Here is a 24,865-nt window from a genome sequence, read left to right as displayed (position 1 = left end):
GTGCTCTCCATGCCTTGCCTTTAGCATTTGGGATTAAAGGGTAAAAACACCAAATACATCATTTTAACTAATATGTACTTTTCAGTACTGGCAAAGGTAAACACTTATCCATGCTATTTATACTCTTGCTACCTCATCTCTCCACGAGCTGATGCCACAGATGGCAGGCACTTGAACAGGTGTGATGGTCAGTTTTAATTGTCAGCTTTACGAAATCTAGAATAACTTGGGCAGAGCATCTTAATGAGGGATTGCTGATGTCTGATCTTTGGGCATTTCTGTAGGAGACTGTTTTCCCTGTGTTCATGGAGGTGGGGGATGTGCTGTTCATTGTGGGTAGCACCATCTCCCAACTCCAGTGTAGGGCAGAGGTGAGCACCAGTAAGCAGTCATACATTCCTTTTCTCCTTGCTTCTGACTGGATGTGACTAGCTGCTTCAAGTGCCTGCCTTGACTTCCCCAAAATGATGTGCTCTAACTGGGAATTACAAGCCAAATGAATAACTCATCTTAAAGCTGCTTGTGAGCAACAGGAGAGGAAACAGGATGGCAGGGGGCAGATCACAGATAAATAAAATACAACTGCAAACAGGGGCCTGTTTAGAAAATAGCTACTTAGATCCCAATGTCAAATCAATGATGGAAAAAAACAATTTACTAAAATATTTCTTTTATTTGAATAAGGTCATTTGACATTTCTTGAATTCCAGCTAGCATCAAGTAACAATCACAAAAGCAAAACAAAAAACAAAAACCCTTGACAAAATGTTATATTATTATTGAAATTGACAGTGGATAGAAACCCTTTTAAACTCTAACATCATAAAAGAAATATCTTAAAACGAGCAACATACAGATCTAAAAAGTTGCAAGAGATGATCTCACCCTAAATCTTACAAACACAAAATTCCAAATGACTTGATTTGTTCATCGCCTTTCTCCAACCAGCATGTGGGCGCTTCGAGAGAATCACAGCCAGGCAACCAATCAGCTTTTCTTTCCAAAGACTGATTGTCCACAGAGAAAGCAGGTGAGTAACCTCTTATTCAAGTCTTTTCCGTTTCCTCAAGTTATCAACATATGCAGCTGTCTGAGATAAAGTGGTGACAATCAGGAAGGCCACAGCTTCAGCAGGCAGGCTTAAGCTTTGCCTGAGTCAAAGATGATTCTACAAGTTTCAGAGTCCTCACTGAAGTGCCACGAGGTCAGCCAACCTGGGGTTAGTTTGTAGTTGCTGATGTCTTTTAACAAAACAAACACTAACAAGCACAGGAAGGACCAGCAGAGCTGCTGATCTCAACAACAGTGAAAATGTGCGTAGCTCAGCTTAGAGCCAAGGAAACAAACACCATCACACACCTCTTCCTACTCCTCATTTCAGTGGTTCTCAACTGTCAGTGTGCAGTGTCTGTGGGATGGACACTCTGAAGCCCCCCAGTGATGCGGCTGGCTTGGAATGGGGTCTTGGAATCTGTATTCCTAATAAGCACTCCATGAACTGAATGGCTGGTCCATGGGCCATACTCTGAAAAACACTGACGTGCCTTCAATATGTGACAAAACACTGGTTATTGTTTGTGATTCCATGGTGAAGTTTTATGCTAAATAAAGCATTCAAATAATTATAACGCAAATGGCATATTACACAAGCCTATCAGCAATTACATAATTGCAATTTCTTTTAAGAGTGGCATCATAAAATTACATTAAAGTGTTAAAATAATTTTGTTTTGATCCAAGGCACCTGTAAAATAGTTGCTGGTGTGAGAAGTGAATTACTGCAGTTACACAGGACACTACAGAATAGAGGGACGCTGGCAGCGCTAAGTTCCCACAGCGTAGGGTTTTGCTCAGAGGCTTCAGACTGAATGATCTCGAGGAAAACAAAGAGATATATATATATACCCTGTCAACTATCTTGCTGAGTGATATTTAAAAGACTCCTGCTACAATGGCTAGCTGCAATCACATTAGGAATCATCACTGTGCTTCCCCTTGGACTTGAAAAATGTACACTGCCCAGATCTGGGATTCCTTTAACATTCAGGCACATGACTGTGGACTTTGTAATACTGGCTTTGGCAGTCCTTTATCTCAAGATTTCCCAATGTCTACAATTTGACATTTCACTGAAAGGTTTTTTCTTTTATTAAATTCTGGAAAATGACACTTGTGGAACATGAGTTTCCAAGTGTTAACACTACAGAGAAGTGAGAAGTGCTTTACGCTGTAGAGTTCCGTGAAGCCACTGTGAGTGCACTGTGTTTGAGATCTAGGATGAATGCCAGTGTAAAATGCAAGGCGAGGCTGCACACGTGGTGCTAGTTAGGTAGTGCCACAGCATAGAGTGCTCTTCGTAAAGTCTTCATAGAGATTTTAGGTTGTTAGCCCAATCTGCAAATGATAGTCAAGAGAGAACTTACGAAGGCTTAGAACAATTTAGTTGCATATCTTATTAAACAGTGGTGGTCTGGATCCCATAGCAACGAGACCATTACTTTAATAAGAGGTAAATTGTCTTGAAGCCAGCGAAAGTCTAGCCCAGCTGTGAAAAGAAAAGTGAAATCTGCACTTTAAAATGTCACAGGTGGTTCTGAAATACCTACAACTAACTGTAGTTGTTAGGTTACAACTAACCTACAACAACTCCTGCCAGCCTAAGGTTTTCTGATTAATTTCTACTGGGCGACTCACAGTATCCTTATTTCTATTTAGCATTTAAAGGAGAAACAGCTAAATATTTACAAATTTTCTTTCAAATAGTTCAGAGCTGCTTCTGCCATAGCCCACTCAATTTAAGTTTGCAAGTCACAAACCAGAGTAATGTAAACCAGAATGTACTAGTAAGTCCTGTGAATTTAAAATAGCTGCAGAACATGTAATTAGAGCTAACCACATGTTTGACAAAATGGGAGAAATAAACTCCACAAATTAAAAGTATAAAAATTATTTCTGTAATATCAAATTGACATTATTGGAACAAAGATATTCAAGACAACTGCCATCATGAATGAATAAAACACCAGGCAAAATACCCATTAAAAATCACCGTCATAGGATTGTTCTCACCTAAATGATGTAGGCAAAAAGTAGTTACTAGTTTTCCACCAAAATTTCCTTTAAAAGTGAAAAACACATTAAAAACAGGGGAAAACATTTCATTAAATGCTCTGATGCCTAGTATCTAGTTTAAAGCTCTCAGACAAGTGACTGATCCCGGAGAGAGCTGTGTTGGGACCAAGGACTCTAGAACCCACTCTTGTATTAGGAAATTCTCACTTCTAAAAATGATTTTGTTACAAGACTCACATGAATAGGGTGCTCATGTTTAGACCTCACGTTCTGGGAAGAAAGGCAAGTGTGTATATAAATAAACCTCCAACACCAGAGATAGAGAGGGTAATGCCCACAGTCAGTGGCTGCCCCTATTTTATGTCTTGACTTGCCATTATTCTGTTCAGTTGCTACATTCTGCCTACGAGAAACTCACTGAAATGTAAAGACATGTAGTACTATGAACAAAATGTGGTTGTCTTTAAGATTTATTTTTACTGAAAAATGAATGTTTTTAAGAGTTATTTTTTACAAAACTTAATAACTTAGACTATGAAGTGATTTAAATACTAAATCCCCTCAAAAAGACATTTGCACATACATACATACATGATGTACATATAGGAAAATGAAGGTCAAAAGAATTTTTTGGCAGCTGCTTCTTGCTGAGTCCTAAAAAAAGAAAAAAAAAAATGTTTAAACTATCAATGCCCTCTGAAGTAGAAAATACTGAGATAAACGCACTCTAAGCATGCACACCCAATAGACTAGTAAACAAAATTGTCTGTGAAAGCTGCATTAAGGTCCTATTTAATTCTACAAGTATTTTATCCCCAGACATGTTGGATCAAATGTCATCAAGAGACTTACTTACCTGTACATGATATAGCCAATGAACAACACTGTCTGTACCACTACAAAGATGACAAAGTGGATGGTGGATAAACATGATGGAAAGGGTGGTAGTTCTGGGCATTTGGGTTTTTCATTAGATGGCTGTAAAGCAAAGAATGTGTATTATAATTAGTCAAATTAATGGCCTGGAAAGACATAGTGTGAAATCTTATAGAACAATCTATTAGGTAAACAGTATTTTCATTTACTCATTTCCCTAAATATTTTCCACCCATTTAACTTTTACATCCTTTCTTTCACATAGCAGTTGACGTAAGCCCCCCCCCAACCTGGTGCCACCTGCCCTTCCCTGCCTTCACTACAAATGATTTCAGTGCCTTTATGGCTTCAGGGAACGGGTTCCCACAAACTCCTACTGCCCTGGATGCTTCCAGTTCACAATTTCTGTACTGACATACAATCAGACTTCAGGCTCAGTAATGTTCCAGATTATATGATAAATGACATGCTACTTACCAACAAATTACTTAAACAGAATTTGTTTCCTGACATATCCTTTGAAATTTCACAACATCAAACCTGAGTGACTTCTGAAAACTGTCCCATCTTCTGTCTCTATAGGACAGGGTATCTTAAGGGGCTAATTAAAAATCAGGGACAAAGATGTCACCCAGACACAGTGGCTTCTAGGATTGGTTGTTCTCAATCTGGCTGCATCTATGAGGCATAATTTTTAGGACATACTCACCCCGACGCATCAAGTTGGCCATTACAACAAAGAGGGAAAGTATCTTTAAACAAAACTATGACTTGGTTGAAAAGCCAAGGCCAATAAGAAAATTAAGATTTGCAAAAATTCAAAGCATGAACATAGAAATGGTTAAGAAAGGCAGTGTCAAAATATAATGGAAATGAGATTGGAAATTGAAGACAAGTGTTTTTCCCTCTACTAATGACCTTGAGAAAGTCATGTTAATGTTGTTATTGCTGACATAATGTATTTCAAGGATTGGGGTCCAGCTTCTTATCTATACAGTATTCTGCTTGCATGTATGCTTGGATACCAGAAGAGGGCACCAGATTTCACTATAGATGGTTGTGAGCCACCAATTGGTTGCTGGGAATTGAACTCAGGTCCTCTGGAAGAGCAGCAGTGCTCTTGACCTCTGAGCCATCTCTCCAACACCCGGGTCCTGTGTCTTCTAAGCTTGATTAGGACCAACTGTATTCTAAATGCGTGCCTGTACAAGGCTACTTACTTAGCCTCCGAGGAAAACACTCAACACAATCTTAATTATCTAATCTCAAAACCTAACTGAAGTGACATAATAACAAAATAGCAAGAAAATTGCAGGTCAGATCCTTGGGAGAAAATAGGCCAGAGAAATATGAATATTAAGAAACACACGATCAAGTCAGCTAAAATCCCAGTACTAATTAGGGAGGGGCTAATGAAGTCCTACCCCAGCTTAACTCCTACTGGTTATTGATGGCTGCTGGGGGAAGGAGAGTCCGTTCTTTTCAGGGATGTGACCCCTATGCACTGCCAATGCTCTGGTGAGTGGCCCTCATACACACACAGGCAATACTAAGTGGTCTCAGTGGGTTTAAAGAGTACATGGTGGGGGGGGGGTAGGGACTCTGTCTGATCAAAACATTCAATATTCAGATCTTCTCACACAGCCTGCCTTCCTCATCTCATCCTTTGTCTCACTGGCTAACAACTTAGCTTCTCTACCTGGAAATCCACTGACCACGCCCACCAGAGGATCAGGAAGGTGATCTTCACTCTCCTTCTAGTCATCCAATTCAAATCCCCCAAGCTCATTCCCAGCACTGTAGTAGGCCACCAGCATGGGCTAGCCTTCTCTCCCTTCCTTGGACCCCAGAGATCTTAGCAAACTCAGCTTTCCTCCCTCCTGTCCATCTTCTCAGCCCCCAGCTCTTTTAGCCTGTCCCCATTCCTGCATGTAAACTCCCAACACCAAGAAACAAGTCTATTGAGGACATCCAGTGGCCACACCAGCCAGGAACCCATAAGCACTCCTTACCAGACAAAGGCACTGCTATCATACACTCCTAAGATCCAGAGAGCAACAGAAACCAAGGACTAGAAAACTCACCCAACAAAGACAACACCTAGAATCACAATCATTCCAACCCAGATGCCTAACACCAGCATAAAAACATCAGCACACAGGAAAGTATGTCTCCACTGGAGCCTGGCAACCCTACTAGAGAAGGCCCTAAGAAATGCAATATAGCTGGAGCACAAGACAAGGACTTCAAAATGGCTATTATGAATCTGTTTGCAGTCCTTAAAGAGGATATGAATAAATCCATTAAATGAAATGTGTGAAAGCATAAACAGGGGAATGAAATGACATGATTACCCAAAACATATTTCATAAGTCAGAAAAGGCCTTTGACAAAATACAACACCCTTCATGATAAAAGTCCTAGAGTGTCTAAGATACATCTTAAATAATAAAGGCAGTTTCCAGCAAGACAACAGCTAACTTCTACATGAATGGAAAGAAACTCAAAGCATTTCCACTAAAATCAGGAACAAGACAAGACTGTCTACTCTCTCCATACCTTATTATAGTAATTGAAGACTAAGAAAGAGCAATAAGACAATTGAGGGAGATCAAGGGGATACAAAATTGGAATGAAAAAAGTTAAAGTATCTATTTGTAGATGATACCCTAGATGTGATTTAAATGAAAATAGCCCCCATAAGGCCACAGGAAATAGTACTATTAGGAGGTGTGGCCTTGTTGGAGGAAATGTGTCACTGGGGGGGTGGGGGGGGCAGGCTTTGAGGTTTGAGAAGCTCAAGCCAGGCCCCTTGTCATGCTCTCTTCCTGCTGCCTGTGGATCTGGATGTAGAAATCTCACCTACCTCTCCAGCAATATGTCTTCCTGCATGCGATCATGATTCCTACCAAGATAATGAATAAACCTCTGAACTGTAAGCCAGCCCCAATTAAATGTTTTCCTTTATAAGGTTGCTGTAGTCATGGTGTCTCTTCACAGCAATTTTTTTTTTTTTTTTTTTTTTTTAATAAAGAAGCCAGAAATACACACTGGAAAAAAAGACAGCATCTTAAACAAATGGTACTGGTCAAACTGGGTGTCTGCATGTAGACAAATATAAGTATATCCATACTTATCACCCTGCACACAACTCAGCTCCAAATGGATCAAACATAATAAATCTGATAGAAGGCAAAATGAGGAATAATCTTGAGCTCATTGGCACAGGAAACGACTTTTTCAATGAAACACCAATAGCAACGGAACTAAGAATAACAAGAGGACCTCATTGTGGTGGTTTGAATAAATACAGCCCCTATAGCCACATAGGGAGTACACTATTAGGAGGTATGGCCTTATTGGAGTAGGTGTGGTCTTGTCAGAGGAAGTGTGTCACTGGGGGTGGGCTTTGAGGTCTCAGACACTCAAGCCAGGTCTGGTGGCTCACTGTCTCTTCCTGCTGCCCACTGATGAAGATGTAGCACTCTCAGCTACCTCTACAGCACCAGGTCTGCTTACATGCCACCATGCTTCCTATCATGACAATAATGGACTAAACCTCTGAAATATAAGCCAGCCCCAATTAAATGTTTTCCTTTATAAGACTTGCCTTGGTCACAGTGTCTCTTCACAGCAATAGAATCCCTAACTAAGAAACCTAATGAAACTGAAAAGCTTCTGTATGGTAAAGGATTTTTTTTTTTTTTTTAACTACACATCCAATAGAGGGCTAATATCTAAAATATATAAAGAACTCAAAAACTGGATGTCAAGAAAAATAACCCAATTAAAAAAATGGAATACAGATCTAAACAGTGAGTTCTCAAAAGAGAAAACTCAAATGGCTGAGAAACACTAATAAATATCCTTTCTTATCATGGAAATACAAGTAATACTTTGATCCTATACCAATCAGAATGGCCAAGATCAATAATGACAGTTTATGCTGGTGAGGATATGGAGCAAGAGGAACACTTATCCATTGCTGGTGGAAGTGTAAACTTATACAGCCATTATGGAAATTACTATAGTGGTTCCTCAGGAAACTAGGAATAGATCTACTTCAAGATCCAGCTATACCACTCTTGGGCATATACCCAAAGAACTCTACATCCCGAGACAGAGACACTTTCTCAACCATGCTCATTGCTGCTCTATTCATAGTAACCAGTAATTGGAAACAAACAGATGTCTGCCAAAGTATGAATGGATAAAGTAAATGTGTTATATGTATACAGTTGACTATTACTCAGCTGTTTAAAAAAATGACATTTGTAGGTAAATAGATGGAGATAGAAATAAAATCATCCCAAGTGAGATAACCCAGACCCCAAAGAACAAAAAACGGTATGCATCTGCATATATGTAGATGTTAGCTGTTAAGTCCTTGATAAGCAGGCTACAATTCATACAGTCACAAAGGTTACAGAGTAAGGAAGAAAGGGGGAGGATTGGATGACTCTAGGAAGAGGAAATAGAACAGATACTTATAGATGGGGATAGGAAGGGGGAAGAAAAAGGAGCTGAGAGAGGAAAAATGAGGAGGGACAGCTAAAACTAAGGGCCACCTGAGCAACTGTATGGAAAGCTAATGTAGTAGAAGCGTCCTAAAATATATACAAATACAAAGGTGACTTAAATGTGTTTGCCAAATAACTGGGGAGACGGAGCCCCAACTGGACATTTCTTGTTATCAAATGAGGCACCATAAAGGAGTTTGGAAAGGGGAAACTATAATCAGAATATATTATAAAAATATCCATTTTCAATTAAAACAGAAAAAATCGACCTCATATCCATTTATAAATTCTCAAACAAGATAAAAGGCATGGGATTACAGAGGATAGTAAAATAGGAATACAAATATTTTCATTGTCTGGTAATGTAAATCCCACTCACAAAACCCTCGTTGTTTGCTCCTGCCCAGTAAGTAATGACAAGTGCCGACACAGGCTCTGCTTTCTACCTAGGAAACCCAAATCCAAAGGCTTTCGGAACCCATGGGACAGTTAAGAAAGAACATGAGCATAGCTTAAACCATGACACAGGAAACCACCTTACCATGTTGCGCTGAGCAAGGTTGTCAATATCTCTCTTCACGACATGCAGGTGCTCTTTGATGTCCATGAAGTGCTGAGTTGTCTCATAGACGCCTGCAGAGCCGGGGTGCTGTATGCCACTCACCAGCCGGACTGTTTCACTCATGGAGTTCCTGGAACACAAAATCCCTTTGAAATCACAAGGGTTTTGTTTTTTGTTTCCAGTTACATATTTCAAATGGGTACTCCTTTTAAAGTTCAACGCATCAGATTATCAAAAAAAGAAAAACCCAAAAAGTCCAACAGAACAAATACAAAACCAGAAGACACAGTGGTGCATACCCATAAACTCCATACTTGAAGGCTGAGGCAACAGGACTGGGAGCTAAAGTCCAGCTTGGGCTACACAGTGAGACCCTGCCTGAAAAGAGGGGACTCGATGGGAGAGGATGGGAAGGGAAAGGAAAGGAAAAGGGGAAAAAAGAACCCTACAACAGAAATATGTATTCAGAAGAGTGAAGCTGGATCTGGTGTAATGCCAGTTCCCGGGAGATGACTACAAGTCCCGAGGTAGGTCTGGACAGTCCACGTAAACACTGTGATGTGAGCAAGCCTATTTTGTTCACATGGAACCTTAAAGGACTGACCTAAAGAGGGACTGGAAAGTTACTGAAAATCAGCTCAGGGATCCTTACCTATGTGAATGTCCTCTAGTAAAAATTCTAGATACCAAAGCTTGAGAGAGCTTCCCACACTATTTGGAGAATGACCCCTGTCTTATGGGGCATCATGTCTGAATAAAGCTATCATTAAATGAAAAGCACATTTAATACACCCAGTAGATAGAACACTTTGGATCAGCACACAGCATAGCAGAGATTTGCTTGTTGACCCTCATGAATGAGGGGTTGACTGAGATTTGAGGTAAGATGCCACTGCCCGCCATTGTCATATCATACCAATAACCATAGCCCAGGAAAAGATAAAGTTCAAAATCTGTAGTACAGTTTGTAATGCACACTTATCACTTTCGAATCACAGTAAAGTGAAAACTTGTAATTCAAGCCCTGTGTGTACTGGGAAGCTGCTGGAAGGGGTGGGACCAGGGGGGTGTAGGGGTGGGGGCTTCTAGGTGTTCCTGCACCCTACCCCCATGCCACCCTTTCTTTGATGACCATGTTACTTTTTGTTGTCACAAACCATGACCAGATTCACAGCAGCTTTCTGAATTCTCTGAGAATTCAGAGAATATGTTGGTCTTAGGGTTGAACTGCACCTCTATCTCCCTGTGCTATCAGATGGCCCTCAGGTACAAGCCCAGAGAGTCACCAGGAAACAGCCAACAAAGCAGCACTGTCTACTCAATCAAGCATGAAGGAATGTGTGACAGTCTCCTGACCCCATGCACCACTCTTACACACTGATTTAGGGCATATTCCCCATGCAAGACATGACTCCACTGCTCAAATCTAAGGCGAAGCTGCCACTGAAGCCTGTGGATGTGAGTGACAGCATGATGGTAAGAAACCATAAGCACTCTAATAATGGAAGAAAGAGAACAGATCTGTTTATATAAAGGGATGAATGGTACCTGAAAATAGTGAAGGTACTTTCAAAGCTTTATGAATGGTTAAGTCATCATGTGATCACCATGGACAGGATGAAGTCCTTCAAGTCTGTGAACGGCAAGCTGTCCCTATGTCCACCATGGACAGGATAAAATACCTTCAAGTCTGGTGGGTGATTTCCCAAGGTGGGTAAAACACTAAGAGGCTCTTCACCCTTCTGACTTTATCTCCTACTCCTCTTTCATTGGTCTTGGTCCTTTCCATTCCCTGAAAATACCCTTCAGCTGTAAGCCTGTCTGTATAAGGCTCTTCCTAGATATGACCCTTGCTTCCTATCTGAGGCTTTAACACCCTGATGATAAGCAGATGGGGAGGTGGGAGGAGGAGGAGGCAGCAGGTCTGAAAGGGGTAATACCTTTAGTGTATGCGTGCATGCATGCATGTGAGTGTGTGTTGCAGCTCCCTAGTGATGGAGGGCCCACCCAGGTCATTTGTTGACATATAATATGAATGTTAATTTCCTGGTTCTTACAATCATATAGTGTTTATATAAAATATCAACATTAAAAGATGGGTGAAAGATACACGGAGACTTAATATATGTAATATTCTAAAGTTCAAACTCATATGAAAATAAGGGGCTTGAGAGATGGCTCCTGTAAAGAGCACCGGCTGCTCTCCCAGAGGGTCTGAGTTTCATTTCTAGCTCACAGGATGGCTCACAACCACCTCTAACCGCAGATCCATTTTTCTGGCCTCTAAAGGTACTGTATGAACATGGTATGGACGGACATATAGACAAAACATAAATAATAAATCGCAAAATAAAAAATACTATGTTATATAACCCAGTCAACTTCTAAAATAAATCTGTTCATTTAGCTAAACTATTTGAACAGCACAAGTATTCGCTTGGGAATTGTGACCCAATAACAAAAATGTTTCTTAAACACTAAGGAGCAAAATACAAATTTCCAGCTGTCAGCTGTGTCTGTTAAGCTTCTTCTGCTCAACCTTGTCCTATGTTTATTCCTTAAAAGGCTCACTTTGACACCCTCCTGTCAAGGGTTGAACTGGGTGGGAACACTGAAGCATTAGCTTATGAAAACACACATGGGCTGTGTTCTCCGTCAAAGACATTGAGAAGATTGGCTATCTGTGTGAGTCAGCCATCCTCATAAGAGATTTGTCATTCAACTGTCTGGACTTTGTCTATTCCAACCTGTCCAGGCTGTCATAGGGCAGAAGACGGCATCAAAAGGAAATTCCTGAGCAAGTGTGCCTGTTCTCCAGGCCTGCCACAGTAAATGCCCTTCTACCCCAAGATTTCTCACGGAGTTGCAGCAGCTCACTCCACACACCCATAATTTCCAAAGATAGACATATACTTGGTTTCAAATCACTACAACAAACCTCTTTGTTTTTAAAGATGCTAATATTGAAGAATTTCCCCCCTTTTTTCAGATCATAATGATTTTTAAAATTTGGATGTTTGCAGCTTGCCTTCCTGAAGGATACTGACACAGGAGAGCAGGCACACAAGCTTCTTTAGGACAAGGGAACAGAACACTCAAATATGATTGTTGGATACTTACTTCATCTCATTCACTTGTCGCAAAATCTCATGCTGGGTTTTCACAACTGTATCTAGTTCCTGTTGAGAGACCTGGAGGGAAACAAGACAAAGCAGCTTAGCATCCAGGTCATGAGAGCACAGTGCTGTTCTGGCTGGAGCATTTTGAGGGAACCCTTACCTGCCCAGGCTGCCCTGGGGTCCCCGCTCCTCTCCTGGAGATCTCTTCTGTCAGGGAAGAGACGTACCTCCTCTGTTCATCAAGGATCATATCTAGCTGCCTGTTAAGTTGCTTGATTTCCAGATGAATACGATTCTGTCCTTCAAAGACTTGTCTTAGCTCGCGATCGCCTACACTCTCGAATACGTCATCCGCTGAAAAGTAATCACAAGTTACAATCATTACAGTCCTCTGAACATCTGTGGCTTTGAAATGCTCTAACAGACCAGGTGCTGACATACACCAAAACCAGAACATTACCAGCACAGGGGTATAAACTTCCAAACAGTTCAAACATGACTAAATTACTATAGAAATTACTATCTGAACTTTTTCGCTTAAAATAATTTTATTTTATATGTATTGTGTAATTTTACTAGGGAGAACTAACCTGGAGTAACAGAAATCAAAACAGTGACAGGCTTTGTGGACAGCAGGTTTATGGAATCAGAGAACTTTCTGGGGTGAAAAGAAAATTCCATGCACTGATACGGTGATGCTTAGGTTGTCACCCATAATTGTCAACAACCAGCTGTGTTCTTTATACACCTTCTACAAGCAGCTTCAGGGTACGGTGACAAACAACATGATATTTACCATACACCACTGAGAACTGTACACTACACAGCATTCAAATGCTAGACATGGGCTTTATCAAGCAGTCTCTTTCAAGCTGATGGGGAAAGACCAGACATAAACCTAGCAGATACTAAGTGTGTAGTCTGTTGGACTTTGCACTGTTATATTTTTGAGGATGTAACAACATATAAAGTCTCAATTTCTCTGGCTTACACTAGCACTTAAAAAATTCCCACCATCAAAGTCTGTATTCTCAGCAGTAAGGGGAAGTTGCTGGGGATGAGGGTGTCATTTTCTTCAAAGGCCTGGGAACTATTGGACCAGTTGTGTTCATAGGGACAGGAAGGTAACACAGGGAAATGGGGGCAAAATAATTCAAATACATTGTATACCTATATAAAATTGGCTTTTCAATAAAGGCCACTGCATAACCCTGAAAGGAGAGAGCCATCTTGGATGGTTTTATTTACCCATGAGGGCAGCACTGTCTTTTGTTTTTCATTTGTTTAGTTTCAAGAACACAGTGGTGAACGTGTCAATGCCACCCTCACCAAGCTCCAACCCAGTGGCTCATATTCACTCACACAACTAAGGTGTTCTTCGTTCACACCTCACAAGCCACACTCTCAGACCCTGAAGGACTCAGGGCTTGCTTTATTTATCACTGTGCTCAGCAATTCCTGGGTGTGCTGAGACAGACGGGATGAGGCAGACAGTACAGACCCAAGTGTCCCCACAGAGCCACCCCAGCCAAAACTTACCTGGCTGTCCCTGGAGGTCAGGGTGGCCTTTCTGGAATTCCTCCTTCTTCTTGTCCAATTCTTGTTGGAAGTGCTCAAACTCTTCTTGATATTTTTCCTTTTCTTTTTCTGAAATGTCTTTTTCTAGTGTAGGCTTTTTCAGAGGAAGAGCAGGTCATAAGAAAGGGAACTGGTGAGACATCTTAGCATCTGTCCCTTTTCTTATGCTCGCTACTCCACAACTGGCTTAAAGGTTGTCCTTTACTTAAACTACAGCTAATTTGTTCTTGGTTTTAATAATGCCAAAAATCATAGTAACTACTACCATTTAATGAGTATTTATTATAAACACATGTGTCTCACTTAATCCTGACAACATTAAGAGGTGGCCACTGAACATATCAACAGCATGTTACAGAGAGGGTTCGGGGACTTATACAACACCAAATGGCAGGGACTGAAACTAGACCCAGACTGACGTCACTCTTATCAAAACCCACAGCTGGAGAACACCACTGAAAACTGGGAATTAACTGTTTGGAAGAAAGTATACTCACTGGCTCTTTTCCGGGCTCAGTTAATTGGAAAGTCAGGAAAGAAAGAACATCGTGGTCATCTACAAATTTAAGAAAAGTTTCAAGAAATGCTCTAAGTAGTTGTTTCACAGTTGTGAATTTACTTGACAGGCATTTATTACTTATGAAAGACTGACTTCAGAACTGCCCCAAGTCAGCAGGTGCAGCAGGGTTTAACTGGAGTGAAGTTAGTGAATAGTGAGTGTCTGACAGGTGAAGGTGCCTCCTACACTTTCCCAGTCTCCTGCATGGATAAAGTCCTGTTCCAAGTGCACAAAACCCTGTCCACCTACTTGCAGTGCCCTTCCTTTGGTACACGCTAGCTCTGGCCTTTCATAATTGTTTTTCACAACCGGATGATACTTCTATTTTATCTAAACCATGTAAAGTCAAACTAATATCAAGTTGTTTAAGTTAATGGCAGGAACTAAGGAGACTGGACCTCAGGACAGTGAACTACTGTGCCAATCCTGGCTGACTACATACATGGTACAGAGTGATTTATTTCAAGTGTGCTGCATCCTTCTACTCCTTCCTCTCTCGGGGAGATTTGAAGAGGTAGCTAGGAGAGATCATGTTCTGAACAGTCAAGAATCACAAATCCAGACCAGGACTTTCAGGGTGTGTGTGTGTGTGTGGGTGTGTGTGTATATGTGTGGTGTGTGTGGGGTGTATATGTGTGTGTGTGTATGTGTGTGTGTGTGTGTGTGTGTATGTGTGTGTGTGTGTGTGTGTGTGTGTGGGTGGGTGGGTGTGTGTGTGTGTGTGTGTGTGGGTGTCTATGTGACCTTGAGAAACTGCCTTCATCTGGACTTGGCAACACCTGAAAACCACAGGGATATACTTTCTCCCTCTCTGCTTGGATTGTATAGAACAATCTATAGTTTTGGAAGTATTTAAAATGGTAATGTGCCATATGAGTACAAAACTGTAATGGTGTGGAGGAACCTCATTTATCAACATTTAAAGTTTGCCCCCAAATAATATTTCCTTGAGTTTCCAAAGTCTTTTGTATATGATAAAGAAATTTTTAATGGTCCCAAAACACTTGGGAAGTAACTTTTTACATCCTCAACTTTAAATATGTCCCCTTCACTACAAAGTGTGCCTGAAAGAATGGTGTCATTTATACACACCCATGCAGCTCCAACCTAGCCAAAGACTGGTAGAACAGACCAGGGAAGACTCCAAAGAGATTTAGAAGTGAAATGGAATCTAGTCTATATACCGTAAACATATGATTGCCAGTAAGAATCATTCACAAGCTTTCAATATGAAAAGATGACAAGATTTACCTGCAAGACCTCCTGTTGCAGCAGATATCCCAAAATGCCCTTGTGTGGGGATAATCATATTTTCCACTTTGGCACAAAATTCATAATCATTTTTATCAGGTGTAAAGCCATTATTGATCATGACCTAGGAAGACACAGTACAGCTTTAGATTCTCAAAACACATTTAAAAATAAATTTTAGCATTTTGTGATTAATAATATTTATCCTTGCTTCCTTCTATTGTTATAACTCCTTTTGTATATGGATACTGTGTGTGTTTGTGTACGCATGCTTGCATGTGTGTGAATATATGGAGACCTGAAGTTGACACTGGCCATCTGCCTCAATCACTTTCCCCTTTATTTATTGAGGCAGGGTCCCTAAATTGACCCCGGAGTTCAGTGATTCCCTAGACTAGCTAGCCATCTTGCACTGCCTCTTGAGTGTTGGGATTCCAGATGACCACACTTTCTCAGCTTTTACAAGGGTTCTGGGGATCAGAGTTCTGGCTGTCAGGGTTGCACCGCAAGTTCTTTATCCACTGAGCCATCTCCCCAATTTTACAAAGGGTAATTTGAAATAAACTCACTCACTAACCATCGTTACACAGTAAAATCACTTACTTAATTTTTTTTTACCCATTATTTGTCTAAGGCTCAAAAAGAGAAAATGTTGATGATTTAACACTTTCTACAGTGAAGAAAGTAAGTTCCTCTCTTGCAAAGCCTTAGGGAGCCATGATTATGAATAGATCACACAGCAGTAATACAAATGCTCTGCATTATCCTAGGTGAGCAAATGTGACAGTGCTGCTCATCTCTCCTCTCACCTCCTTTTGGCATCTATCACCTCAGGTCAGGCAGTAAGTGGAACCCTGCAGATAAGATGGAGCTGTTCAAACCAGGGTTTCTTCAAGTTACTTAAAATCTCTCACAATCAATTTCTCCATGTTGCAAATAGAGAGACTATCTCACAGAGCTGCATGAAAAGCTGCATTTAAATTACAATGCAGCAGACGTGTTGTTTTAAGGGTCTAGGAGCCTGTATCATCTCAACTAGTTCCCATCACATTACTTTAAGACTTGCTCTGGGGCCTAAGTCACTTGTTAAAATTGCAAATACCATTTCCCTTCCTGCTGAGAACACCAACTCTTTTCAAAGTTCCTCACAAGAATAAGTACTGCCAGCCTTTCTACCTGACTTCCAAGATGTTCTCGATCATCACACCACAGCAAACTATTTGCTCTCAAATGTTCAGCTTTCTGTGCCTGGAAAACACACATATTCCCTACTCCTGCTCCAAGGTTCGTCTCAACTAAACCCCTCTAGACCTTCCCCAGGATCATCTCAGGGCCCAGGTTCCAAGGTCAAAATCCCTTACTGCTGTGTCATAGCCCTCCTCACACAGCACAGTGATGCTACATGGTTACTCTATAGTCTATAAGCTCTTCAGGGAGAATGACCTTTGTCTTACTCCTACTTGTATCCTGAAGACTGGATGTATGCTTATGTTATCTTTGAGCTTGTGCTTATACCTCCTCTGACCAAACAGAAACTTCCCGGCAAGGCTACACTACAGGAAATCACATACACCAGAGGACATACTTACATTCACATAGATGTGTGGATGCCCATGTTTAAGTACATTAACTTCTTTCCAAAATTCAAAAGAAAAGTCATGCTAGAGTATTGCTTATGGTTACTGCCACTTACTGTCAGTGTTTTCTGGTAATAGGTAATCTTTGCTCGGACAGGATAGGGTTTATTACGAAAGTCCCTCTGACAACTTGCTAAAGCTTGAGTGGTACCATCACTGTAATGCAAGGGAGAAGAAAAGAAAGAAAAAAGGCTTTTTAGTATTGAAGATTCAGGAAGATTCAAAAATATCAAATTCTAGTGAAACTTATGACTGCCTGTGTCAGTCAGAATACAGAAATGCCTCTCCTGTCAGAACTCTGGGGACACTGGAAGGGAAGCCTAACACCACTGGGTGCTGAAGGGACAGAGGATATGCTATTATGAGAGAAGACAACATCCAAATCACTCAGTGGGATTTAATTTTTATTTTATTTTTTGTGGTGTTGGACCTAGAGTCTCACACACACTAGGCAAGTGCTCTACGACTGAACTACATCCCCAGCCCTTCATGGAGTTTTTAAAGATGTAAGTTTGTCAACTCCATCCAAGCCAGAGGAAGCTAAATCTAAAGGAACCTGCCTAGGCATTTCTATTTTAAACCAGCACACTTGGGACTGTAGAAAACTACCAGCACTGTAGTCAGCAATGTAGGAAAAAGTCAAGCAAGGCATGGGTAAGCAATTTTCTTATACCCAACACCTGGAAGCTCTGAAACACCCTGCCAGTGACATTAATGTTGAAAACTGTGGACTCTTTAGTTTGGTGAAAGCTAAATATCTCTTTGAATAAACATGTAAAGTGTGGCTCACAGAAAGACTTGACGACACAAACGGAAATTAGACCCATTCATTGAGTTACACTATAACCCAAGGAAAAAAATCTTAATTCATTTGGAGTGTTAAGATTTGAAGCAATATATTTCATGGGGTTTCCAAAGAAAAGGTGAAATAAGAAATAGTGCAAAATCACACTTACTTCTGATGGTCATAATTAATTTGTCCATTGTTGCCTATAATTACTATAGCAGGATTATTTTTCTAAAAATAAAGAGAATGAATTTATTTAGTATCTTTCATAGAAAACTTCATTCTTTTTTTTTGCTATGAAAATTTCATACTGCTAAGATTCTAGGGATCTTAAATTTTAAAAATAGTATGGGCCAAGCTTCTTCAATGTCATTAAGATTTCTTTAAATTGCTGACAGTGTCCTCTGAAATCAGTAACAACTAGCCAAAGGGAAGACCATCAGTCTTAAAGTGTCCAAGCCACGAGTCACTGTTTCAGCATCTAAGTCATTTTATTTTTAAGATATCATCAGGAAAACAGCCTGACCAAAAAGTAATTAACACAGGAGAGTTGAGTACAAGGGCCAGTCAAGCCCTGCACTGAATACCACCATGGCTTCCTAAGCTCTCCTGGCTTCACTGCCCAAATCTGAGACAAACGCTGATGATTTCAGTCACTAAGCACATACAGGGTGTGAATCACAGACAGCTTCTCAGAGCTAGGTCTTCATCTTGACTGTAAATCAGCATGCAAAATATCACAACTGCATAGCTTTCAGTTCGAGATTCTCTGCTACCAAGACTAATGACCATGCATAGGCTATCAACCAAGTTCTTTATGAAGTTTAAGGTGTGAAGTAAGCTACCTTCTCATAGTCTAACTGCTAAAAATACATTAAAAGGGAAAATGGCTAACAATTTTAACAATAAATATACCTTTCCATCATTGTCAAAAGAATCAAAAAATATTCCAACACCATTCCACATATCAGCTGATCCAAACACAGGGCCGTCCAAGCCTTGATTTTCTGTATACCAAATTGCCTGAAAATACATAAGAGGGACTAGTTAGGGACCAGTGGCTTATGCAACCATACTGGTTTAAGCAACAGAAATGATCATACTAGGCCATCAGCTCCAATTCGACCTCTTCCAGTCACTCGAAATGTTACTTCTACTTCCCAGTTCTCAAAGGCTGCTTTTGTTTTTGTCCACACTGAACCTCTCTGGCTTTTTAATGATGGTGCTATTCGAATTTGATCTGAACTTGGAATGGCATCTATGGTAGAAACCAGAAAAGAAAGGCTCTAAGTTATAATTATGCAGAATTCAACACATAACATTAACTGCTACATGGAACTACAAAGATCCAATTTTACCTTCTTATTGTATCTAAGAATTGTGTTAGAGATAGCTTCATGCTGATAGCTATGACTTTGAAATGTTAAAGTAATATCTCTTCTGTCTTTTGAACAGAGAATTGCACCTGCAAGCCTACACCCATGTATTACATATTAAAAATTCCAGAGACCGACGAAGGAGATCAAGACCTTTATATTATGGTTTCCAATTTTGTATTTTTATGGGTTTTGTTTCTGTGTGTACGTTTCTGGTGTTCGTTTTTTTTCTGTTTTTTTTTTTTTAAAAAATTCTGGTTTCTTTTTTATTTGTATGTTTTCTAAAGAGAGAGAAGGCATAGAGTTGGATGGGTGAGGAGGTGAGGAGGGGAACCAGTGATCAGAAAATATTGTTTAAATTTTTAATAAAAAAGACAAACTATTTGGTTTTCATAATCTAATTGTAATAACCCCCCAAATTTGTCCAATATTAAAAGTCTATGTGTTCTACCAGTTGCATATTACAAACTCTCTCTATATATTTACAATGTTAGGAAAAAATTGTTAGAACCAACCACTAGGAATCAAGTTCAGCTGTGACTTTGAACAAATCATTTCTGTACTCTGATTCATCATATATGTTCATCTGTAAAATGAAAGGGGCAGGCCTGGCAACTTCTCTAAACATTACAAAATCATATACAAAGTATCCTGCAGATATACATTTCCCCAGGAAGAGGGCCAACTAACTTTTAATTTAATAAGTAGTTCTCTAACTATAGTGGACTCTAGAGAAAACAAGTGATCCTCAAAAGAGTAGCTGGCTCAAGTCCCAATCCAGCCACTTATATGACTGTCAGATCTTCAGCAGGTCACTAGTATGCAATGAGTATGAATTATATATAGGTATAGCCCAGAGATATTGCTGGTTCAGTTTCAAACCATCACAGCAACACAAGGCACACCATTTTGGGGGTTTTCCAGTGCATCTAAAAGTTACATTTATATTATATACTGAGTGTATAACATATCATATCTAAAATAACAATGAGCAGGCTTTAATTTTAAAACATTAGAAGTTGGCATACAGATCAATTTTGAAAAAGCACTTGTCTTATCACACATGGGCCTGAGACAGAAAACAAAACCGTCATTGATTGAAACCGCTAAAGATCACCCGGTGAAGCTGGAAACGCAGCACCGACAGACTTCTGAACAAACTTTCAGTCTGTAAAAAAAATCAGTCTCTGCAAAATTCAATAAACTGGGACAATAAAACAAAGTATGCTTATAAATCCTTCCATCCTCTTACTATTGGCTAACTAAAAGGCTCAAATTTGAACAATTCTAACATACTTTCTCTGATTGTAAACATTCTGATATTCACAATAGGAAATAAAACAACTGAAACGACACCACTTTTAGGTAGGAAAAGAAAGCTGAGATACTTTAGTGTACTCACTGGTTCAAACACTCAAAGGGTGGGGTAGAACATTATGGAAAAAGCCCTGGCCAGACAAACAGAAGATTTGAGTAAATGTCCAAGAGCCTTTGTCTGTCTGTAGTTCTTGTTCCATCTACACAGGAGATGCCTGGCTGCCTACTACAGCTCAAATAGGAGAGTAAAGGTGAGAGCTTTGAGGGTTGTGAACCGTTAAAGATTATTATCATTTATTGCCCTTATGAACCTTAGGATGTACTGACAGTACAAAAGGATGTACGACTTATAAAAGAGAAATTCCCTCTACGTGATCATAATTAGGGCTGAATGCAATTGGCTGTGTTCAAACTGAATCCTAAATTTCTTCACTTTTCTGGTTTCAAATGATCGATTGCAAGAAGAAATGAAAAGGGAGAAAAATGAACAGCATCAATAGAATAAGATTAAAATTTATAGTAACCACAAAAGCAATGGATTTCCATGCCATCCATACCAGTGAGTGTCAAAGTCAGTAGACAGATCAAATCATGACTAAAACAGTAAAATACTTTAGTCACACACTTACATTGGGGTACATTAGACATACACCCCCACACACACACCTACATCATATCTTTAGCCCAAACTGAAGTTAAACTCAGCCAAGGTTGACCTTGAACTTCTGATCTTCTTGCCTCCACCTCCCAGTATAATCAGTACTGGGATTACAAGTGTAAACTACTACTCCTGGTTAATGGGGTGCTGGGGATTGAACCCAGGGCTTGGCACATGGTGGGAAAGCACCCTACCAACTGAGCAGCAACTCCAACCCTCTATCCTGACCTCTTTCCCAGTAGACTAGATTTGTTGCTTGTGGCTCTGTAAAACAGAGTGAAGACAACTAATTTCAGTAGTTGATTAACACTCTGAATTTGCGATGTGGGACTGTGACGGAAAAGATACAGAACAGCTGACAGTCAATGGAGAGGTGCAGACAATTTCATCATCATTTCCAAAAGAGAAACAGAAACAGAAGATCTGCAGACCTGTGTTAAGTATCATGCCCATCATCTCTGTGTATTCAGAGCAATGCTATCTTGATAACATGAGCCCAGAAGGCTTATAATAAATGAACTGAGTAAGAGCCTAATTGCACTCTGTTTCAACTACATAATGACTCGGTCATTAAGTTCAATGAAATCTACACCTGATAATGGCACATTAATTTGAGGAACATGGCCCTTACCGGGTGTGTGCTTTCTATTTAGCAATTACTTTCTAGAAATGAAGCATTTTGTTTCAGTCACTGGACAATCTCAAATGATATATCAACATATCAAAGCCTTCTGCAAATGATCCTTTAATTACACACAAAAATAGAAGGTATTTACTAGTTGCTTTAATGGATGTATCTGACAGTCACTGGGGAGCTTATGGAATGACAAGTGCTACCTGACATTCTTGGGTCAGCAGTGACACATCAGCACTAAAAAGTGGAGGTGTGTTTTGTTTTCAGGGCAGTGCTCAGTCACAGTTCTGTCACCTGTGTCAGAGTGAATAAACCTTGAAGCAGAAACTATTTCATGGATGTCTTAAAGGAGAAGATACGAGTATTCTTAGCCCCAAGTTCAGAAACAATCAATACAAAAATATATCTCCTGTACTAACTAAATAAAGACACTAATATAAAGTTTATAGTGTAAAGATCCAAGACCACACACACTGTCAACTGAGAGGCAATCCTATGGTGTAATCCCAACATTTTAAGAACGGCATCCAAAGACCAAAGAAATCACTCCAAGGCTCTATGCTATCTTGGAGCATTTGGGAAACTAGCTGACCAGTGACTACTGCTAACTCCGTAAAAAAAAGCAAGTAGGAGGAGGCTGCTGGAATTGGTCTCAATTGCTATGGCCAGGCAAAGTGTACCCTTGAGACGTGGCATCAGGGTATAATGTAACGTGACACCCAGAAGCTGGTTTGAGTGCAAAGGAACTGCAGAAAGTAAAAAGAAAACCTCTGAAGCAAACAAAGTACTGGTGAGATTAAGAAAGGGAAGACTGCGAAGTGGGTGGACAACCTGGGCGAGAAGACACACGGGGAACCTGCGAGCCAGGGGGACCTGGGGTTGTCTGGGGGAGTTCTGCCCCAGCGCATGTGGCGTGCAGTGCCGGAGTTGACCCTCGGTCCTGCAGGACACTGGGGAGGTGGAACAAGCGGACGGAAAGCAAGGAGGAAACCCGGCCCCCAATCCACGGCCCAGCCCCGGCTTACTCCCCGCGTGGGCCCAGAAGGGCACGGTCCCATCGCTCTGCACCAGATGCGGCCCCTTAAAGCTGTACTTGTACTCGAAACGGCGGTGCGGCAACTCGGCTGGGGTGCTCGCGGCGCCGGGGGCCGCAGCGTCGCCTCCCATGCCGTCACTCCCGACGAATCGGCTGAAAGACAGCAGCAGGGCGCAAATGAACGGCCGCGCTCCAGCCTGCGTACCCTTCCTTCTGGACCCCGCCATCTTGGATTCTGGGACGCAGAGGCCGGCGGGAGAGGGAGGGGCGCTGGAGCCGCGGATGGCCAACAGGGCGCTCTCTGATTGGTGGAGCATGAGAGACCCGAGGGCAAGGGGTGAGCCCCGCCCCTGCCCCCTCTTTTCCCGGGTCCACTGAGGACAGAGCATTTGTGGGCGGGGCTACGGAAGAGGTGGGGCAAGACTGGGAGGAGGGTCTGGCTCAGGAGCTCACAACTCCAGCCGCGTGGAGGGGGCGGGGATCCGGACAGGGGCAGGGGCGGGGACAGGGGCGGGAGAGAGGACCGAGACCCGACCTTGGGGTCTACCCAGCTCTCTAGTGCGTGTTGGGAAGGTGATTCCCACTTTTCCGTACTACCAATTTTTCCAAGATCCAGAGTGGCGGGCTTCCTTCTGTGGCTTAGAAAACCTTGGGAGCCCTAAGACTTGTGGAAACAGTCCATAATAAACTATATTTAGAATAAAGGCATTCATTATTCAGTGGCTGGCTTTCTTTGTGAACTTTACAGGAACAAGGCATGATCATGAATACTAACAGTTTCAGCCCACTAACAGCATCTCACAAGAGCCCCAGGATCTTTTAGGTGGTTGAATCAGGGTTTTTTTTTTTTTTTGTATTTTGTTTTTTATGTCAAGTCAACTTTTATTTCTCAAAAAGTGGCAAAGACTTTCCAAAGTTTTGAAACCATGGCAACAGTGCATTCAAATAAAACTTGGTAGTTGTTACAAGCTTAAACGCTATGAGCAGAGTCGATTAATGAGTTGCATTTTATTTTATTTTTTTTATTTTGTTTGCATGAGATATGTGTACGTGGGCATCACACACATAATGTAGCACACAGATGGAGGTCAGATGACAACATTATGGTGCAGGTTCTCTCTTTCCATGTTTTTATGTGTGTTCTATTTTAGGGGTCAAACTCAGGTCCTCACATTTTGTAGCATCTGTATTGTTAGCATATTCATAGTCATCTAGAGTTTTGCTTTACTATGATTAAATTTAAAAAGAAAAAAAAAAACCCTGAGAAACAGCAAAATGATTTTACAGGCAATTCTAGTTCATCTGGGCTGTTGACAGCACACTCTCCTTAGGGCAGTATGACCGCTTTTTTTGTTTGTTTGTTTGTTTTTGACATCCGGGTTTCTCCTCTTCATATGCCCTAGCCATTACTAGTAATTCTCATTCTAGAACACCAATCAAACCTTCATACTGAGCATCGATAGCCACATCTAAGGTTTCCTACCCATCATTTAAATGAAAGCATACTCGTCTTCAGTCCCCTATTGGTTACACCAGTAACAAACATCTATAACTTGCATTGTTAGACTGTGTGGGTCATTGCCCTGGGTGCTCTGGGTTCTTAATTCCACATCTTTCCCCTCTTAAGTTCTTTAATCTCTGGAAACCATCACTCAGATTTGCACATTAGCCTTCAAATATTTATGAAGCAAACATGAAGTTAATAAAAACTGGCGAACTCTTACTGAGCCTTTACAGTGTAACTGAAGCTCCACCAAGCCCTCTATATCTAAGGTAGGCGCTGTTATTAGCATCATCATTTTACAATGAAGGAATGGAGGCACGGAATGATCAAATAATTTACCCAGTGTCACACAGTAAGAGCAGAGTTTTTTGTTTGTTTG

At 40.9% G+C, this 24,865-nt stretch overlaps 1 protein-coding gene across 3 annotated transcripts; it reads right to left on the bottom strand.

The window, feature by feature from the left end:
- Nucleotides 1-658: 658 nt before the first annotated feature.
- Nucleotides 659-23,227, bottom strand: Lman1 (lectin, mannose binding 1). Of its 3 annotated transcripts, none has more exons than XM_027402712.2 (14): nt 22,972-23,227; nt 19,065-19,219; nt 18,877-18,984; nt 18,131-18,192; nt 17,231-17,330; nt 15,538-15,661; nt 14,225-14,283; nt 13,689-13,821; nt 12,310-12,503; nt 12,151-12,221; nt 9,010-9,160; nt 3,929-4,050; nt 3,664-3,726; nt 659-2,545 (listed from the first exon to the last, which is right to left on the bottom strand). In XM_027402712.2, the coding sequence occupies exons 1-13, from the start codon at nt 23,207-23,209 to the stop codon at nt 3,690-3,692; spliced, it is 1,554 nt and encodes a 517-aa protein (XP_027258513.1). In that variant the 5' UTR covers nt 23,210-23,227; the 3' UTR covers nt 659-2,545; nt 3,664-3,689. The 3 variants fall into 3 exon arrangements, with proteins under 3 accessions (XP_027258513.1, XP_027258514.1, XP_027258512.1); XM_027402713.2 differs by having other exon boundaries at nt 659-2,394; XM_027402711.2 differs by having other exon boundaries at nt 2,069-3,726.
- Between the last annotated feature and the right edge of the window lie 1,638 nt (nt 23,228-24,865).

The sequence above is a fragment of the Cricetulus griseus genome, chromosome 2 (genome assembly GCF_003668045.3).
Source record: "Cricetulus griseus strain 17A/GY chromosome 2, alternate assembly CriGri-PICRH-1.0, whole genome shotgun sequence".
NCBI lineage: Eukaryota > Metazoa > Chordata > Mammalia > Rodentia > Cricetidae > Cricetulus > Cricetulus griseus.
The sequence above is the reverse complement of the archived record's forward strand: the minus strand, read 5'-3'. Positions and strand labels throughout refer to the sequence as shown.

What these genes read in the sequence shown, in the direction of transcription:
- Lman1 (XM_027402712.2), bottom strand. Translation starts at nt 23,209, where the DNA reads ATGGCGGGGTCCAGAAGGAAGGGTACGCAGGCTGGAGCGCGGCCGTTC. An exon ending in CTTCTGGGCCCACGCGGGGA is followed by an intron (nt 19,220 to 22,971) that starts GTAAGCCGGGGC and finishes TTTCTACCATAG; the next exon opens with ATGCCATTCCAAGTTCAGAT. An exon ending in TGCAACAGGAGGTCTTGCAG is followed by an intron (nt 14,284 to 15,537) that starts GTAAATCTTGTC and finishes TTAAATTTGTAG; the next exon opens with ATGACCACGATGTTCTTTCT.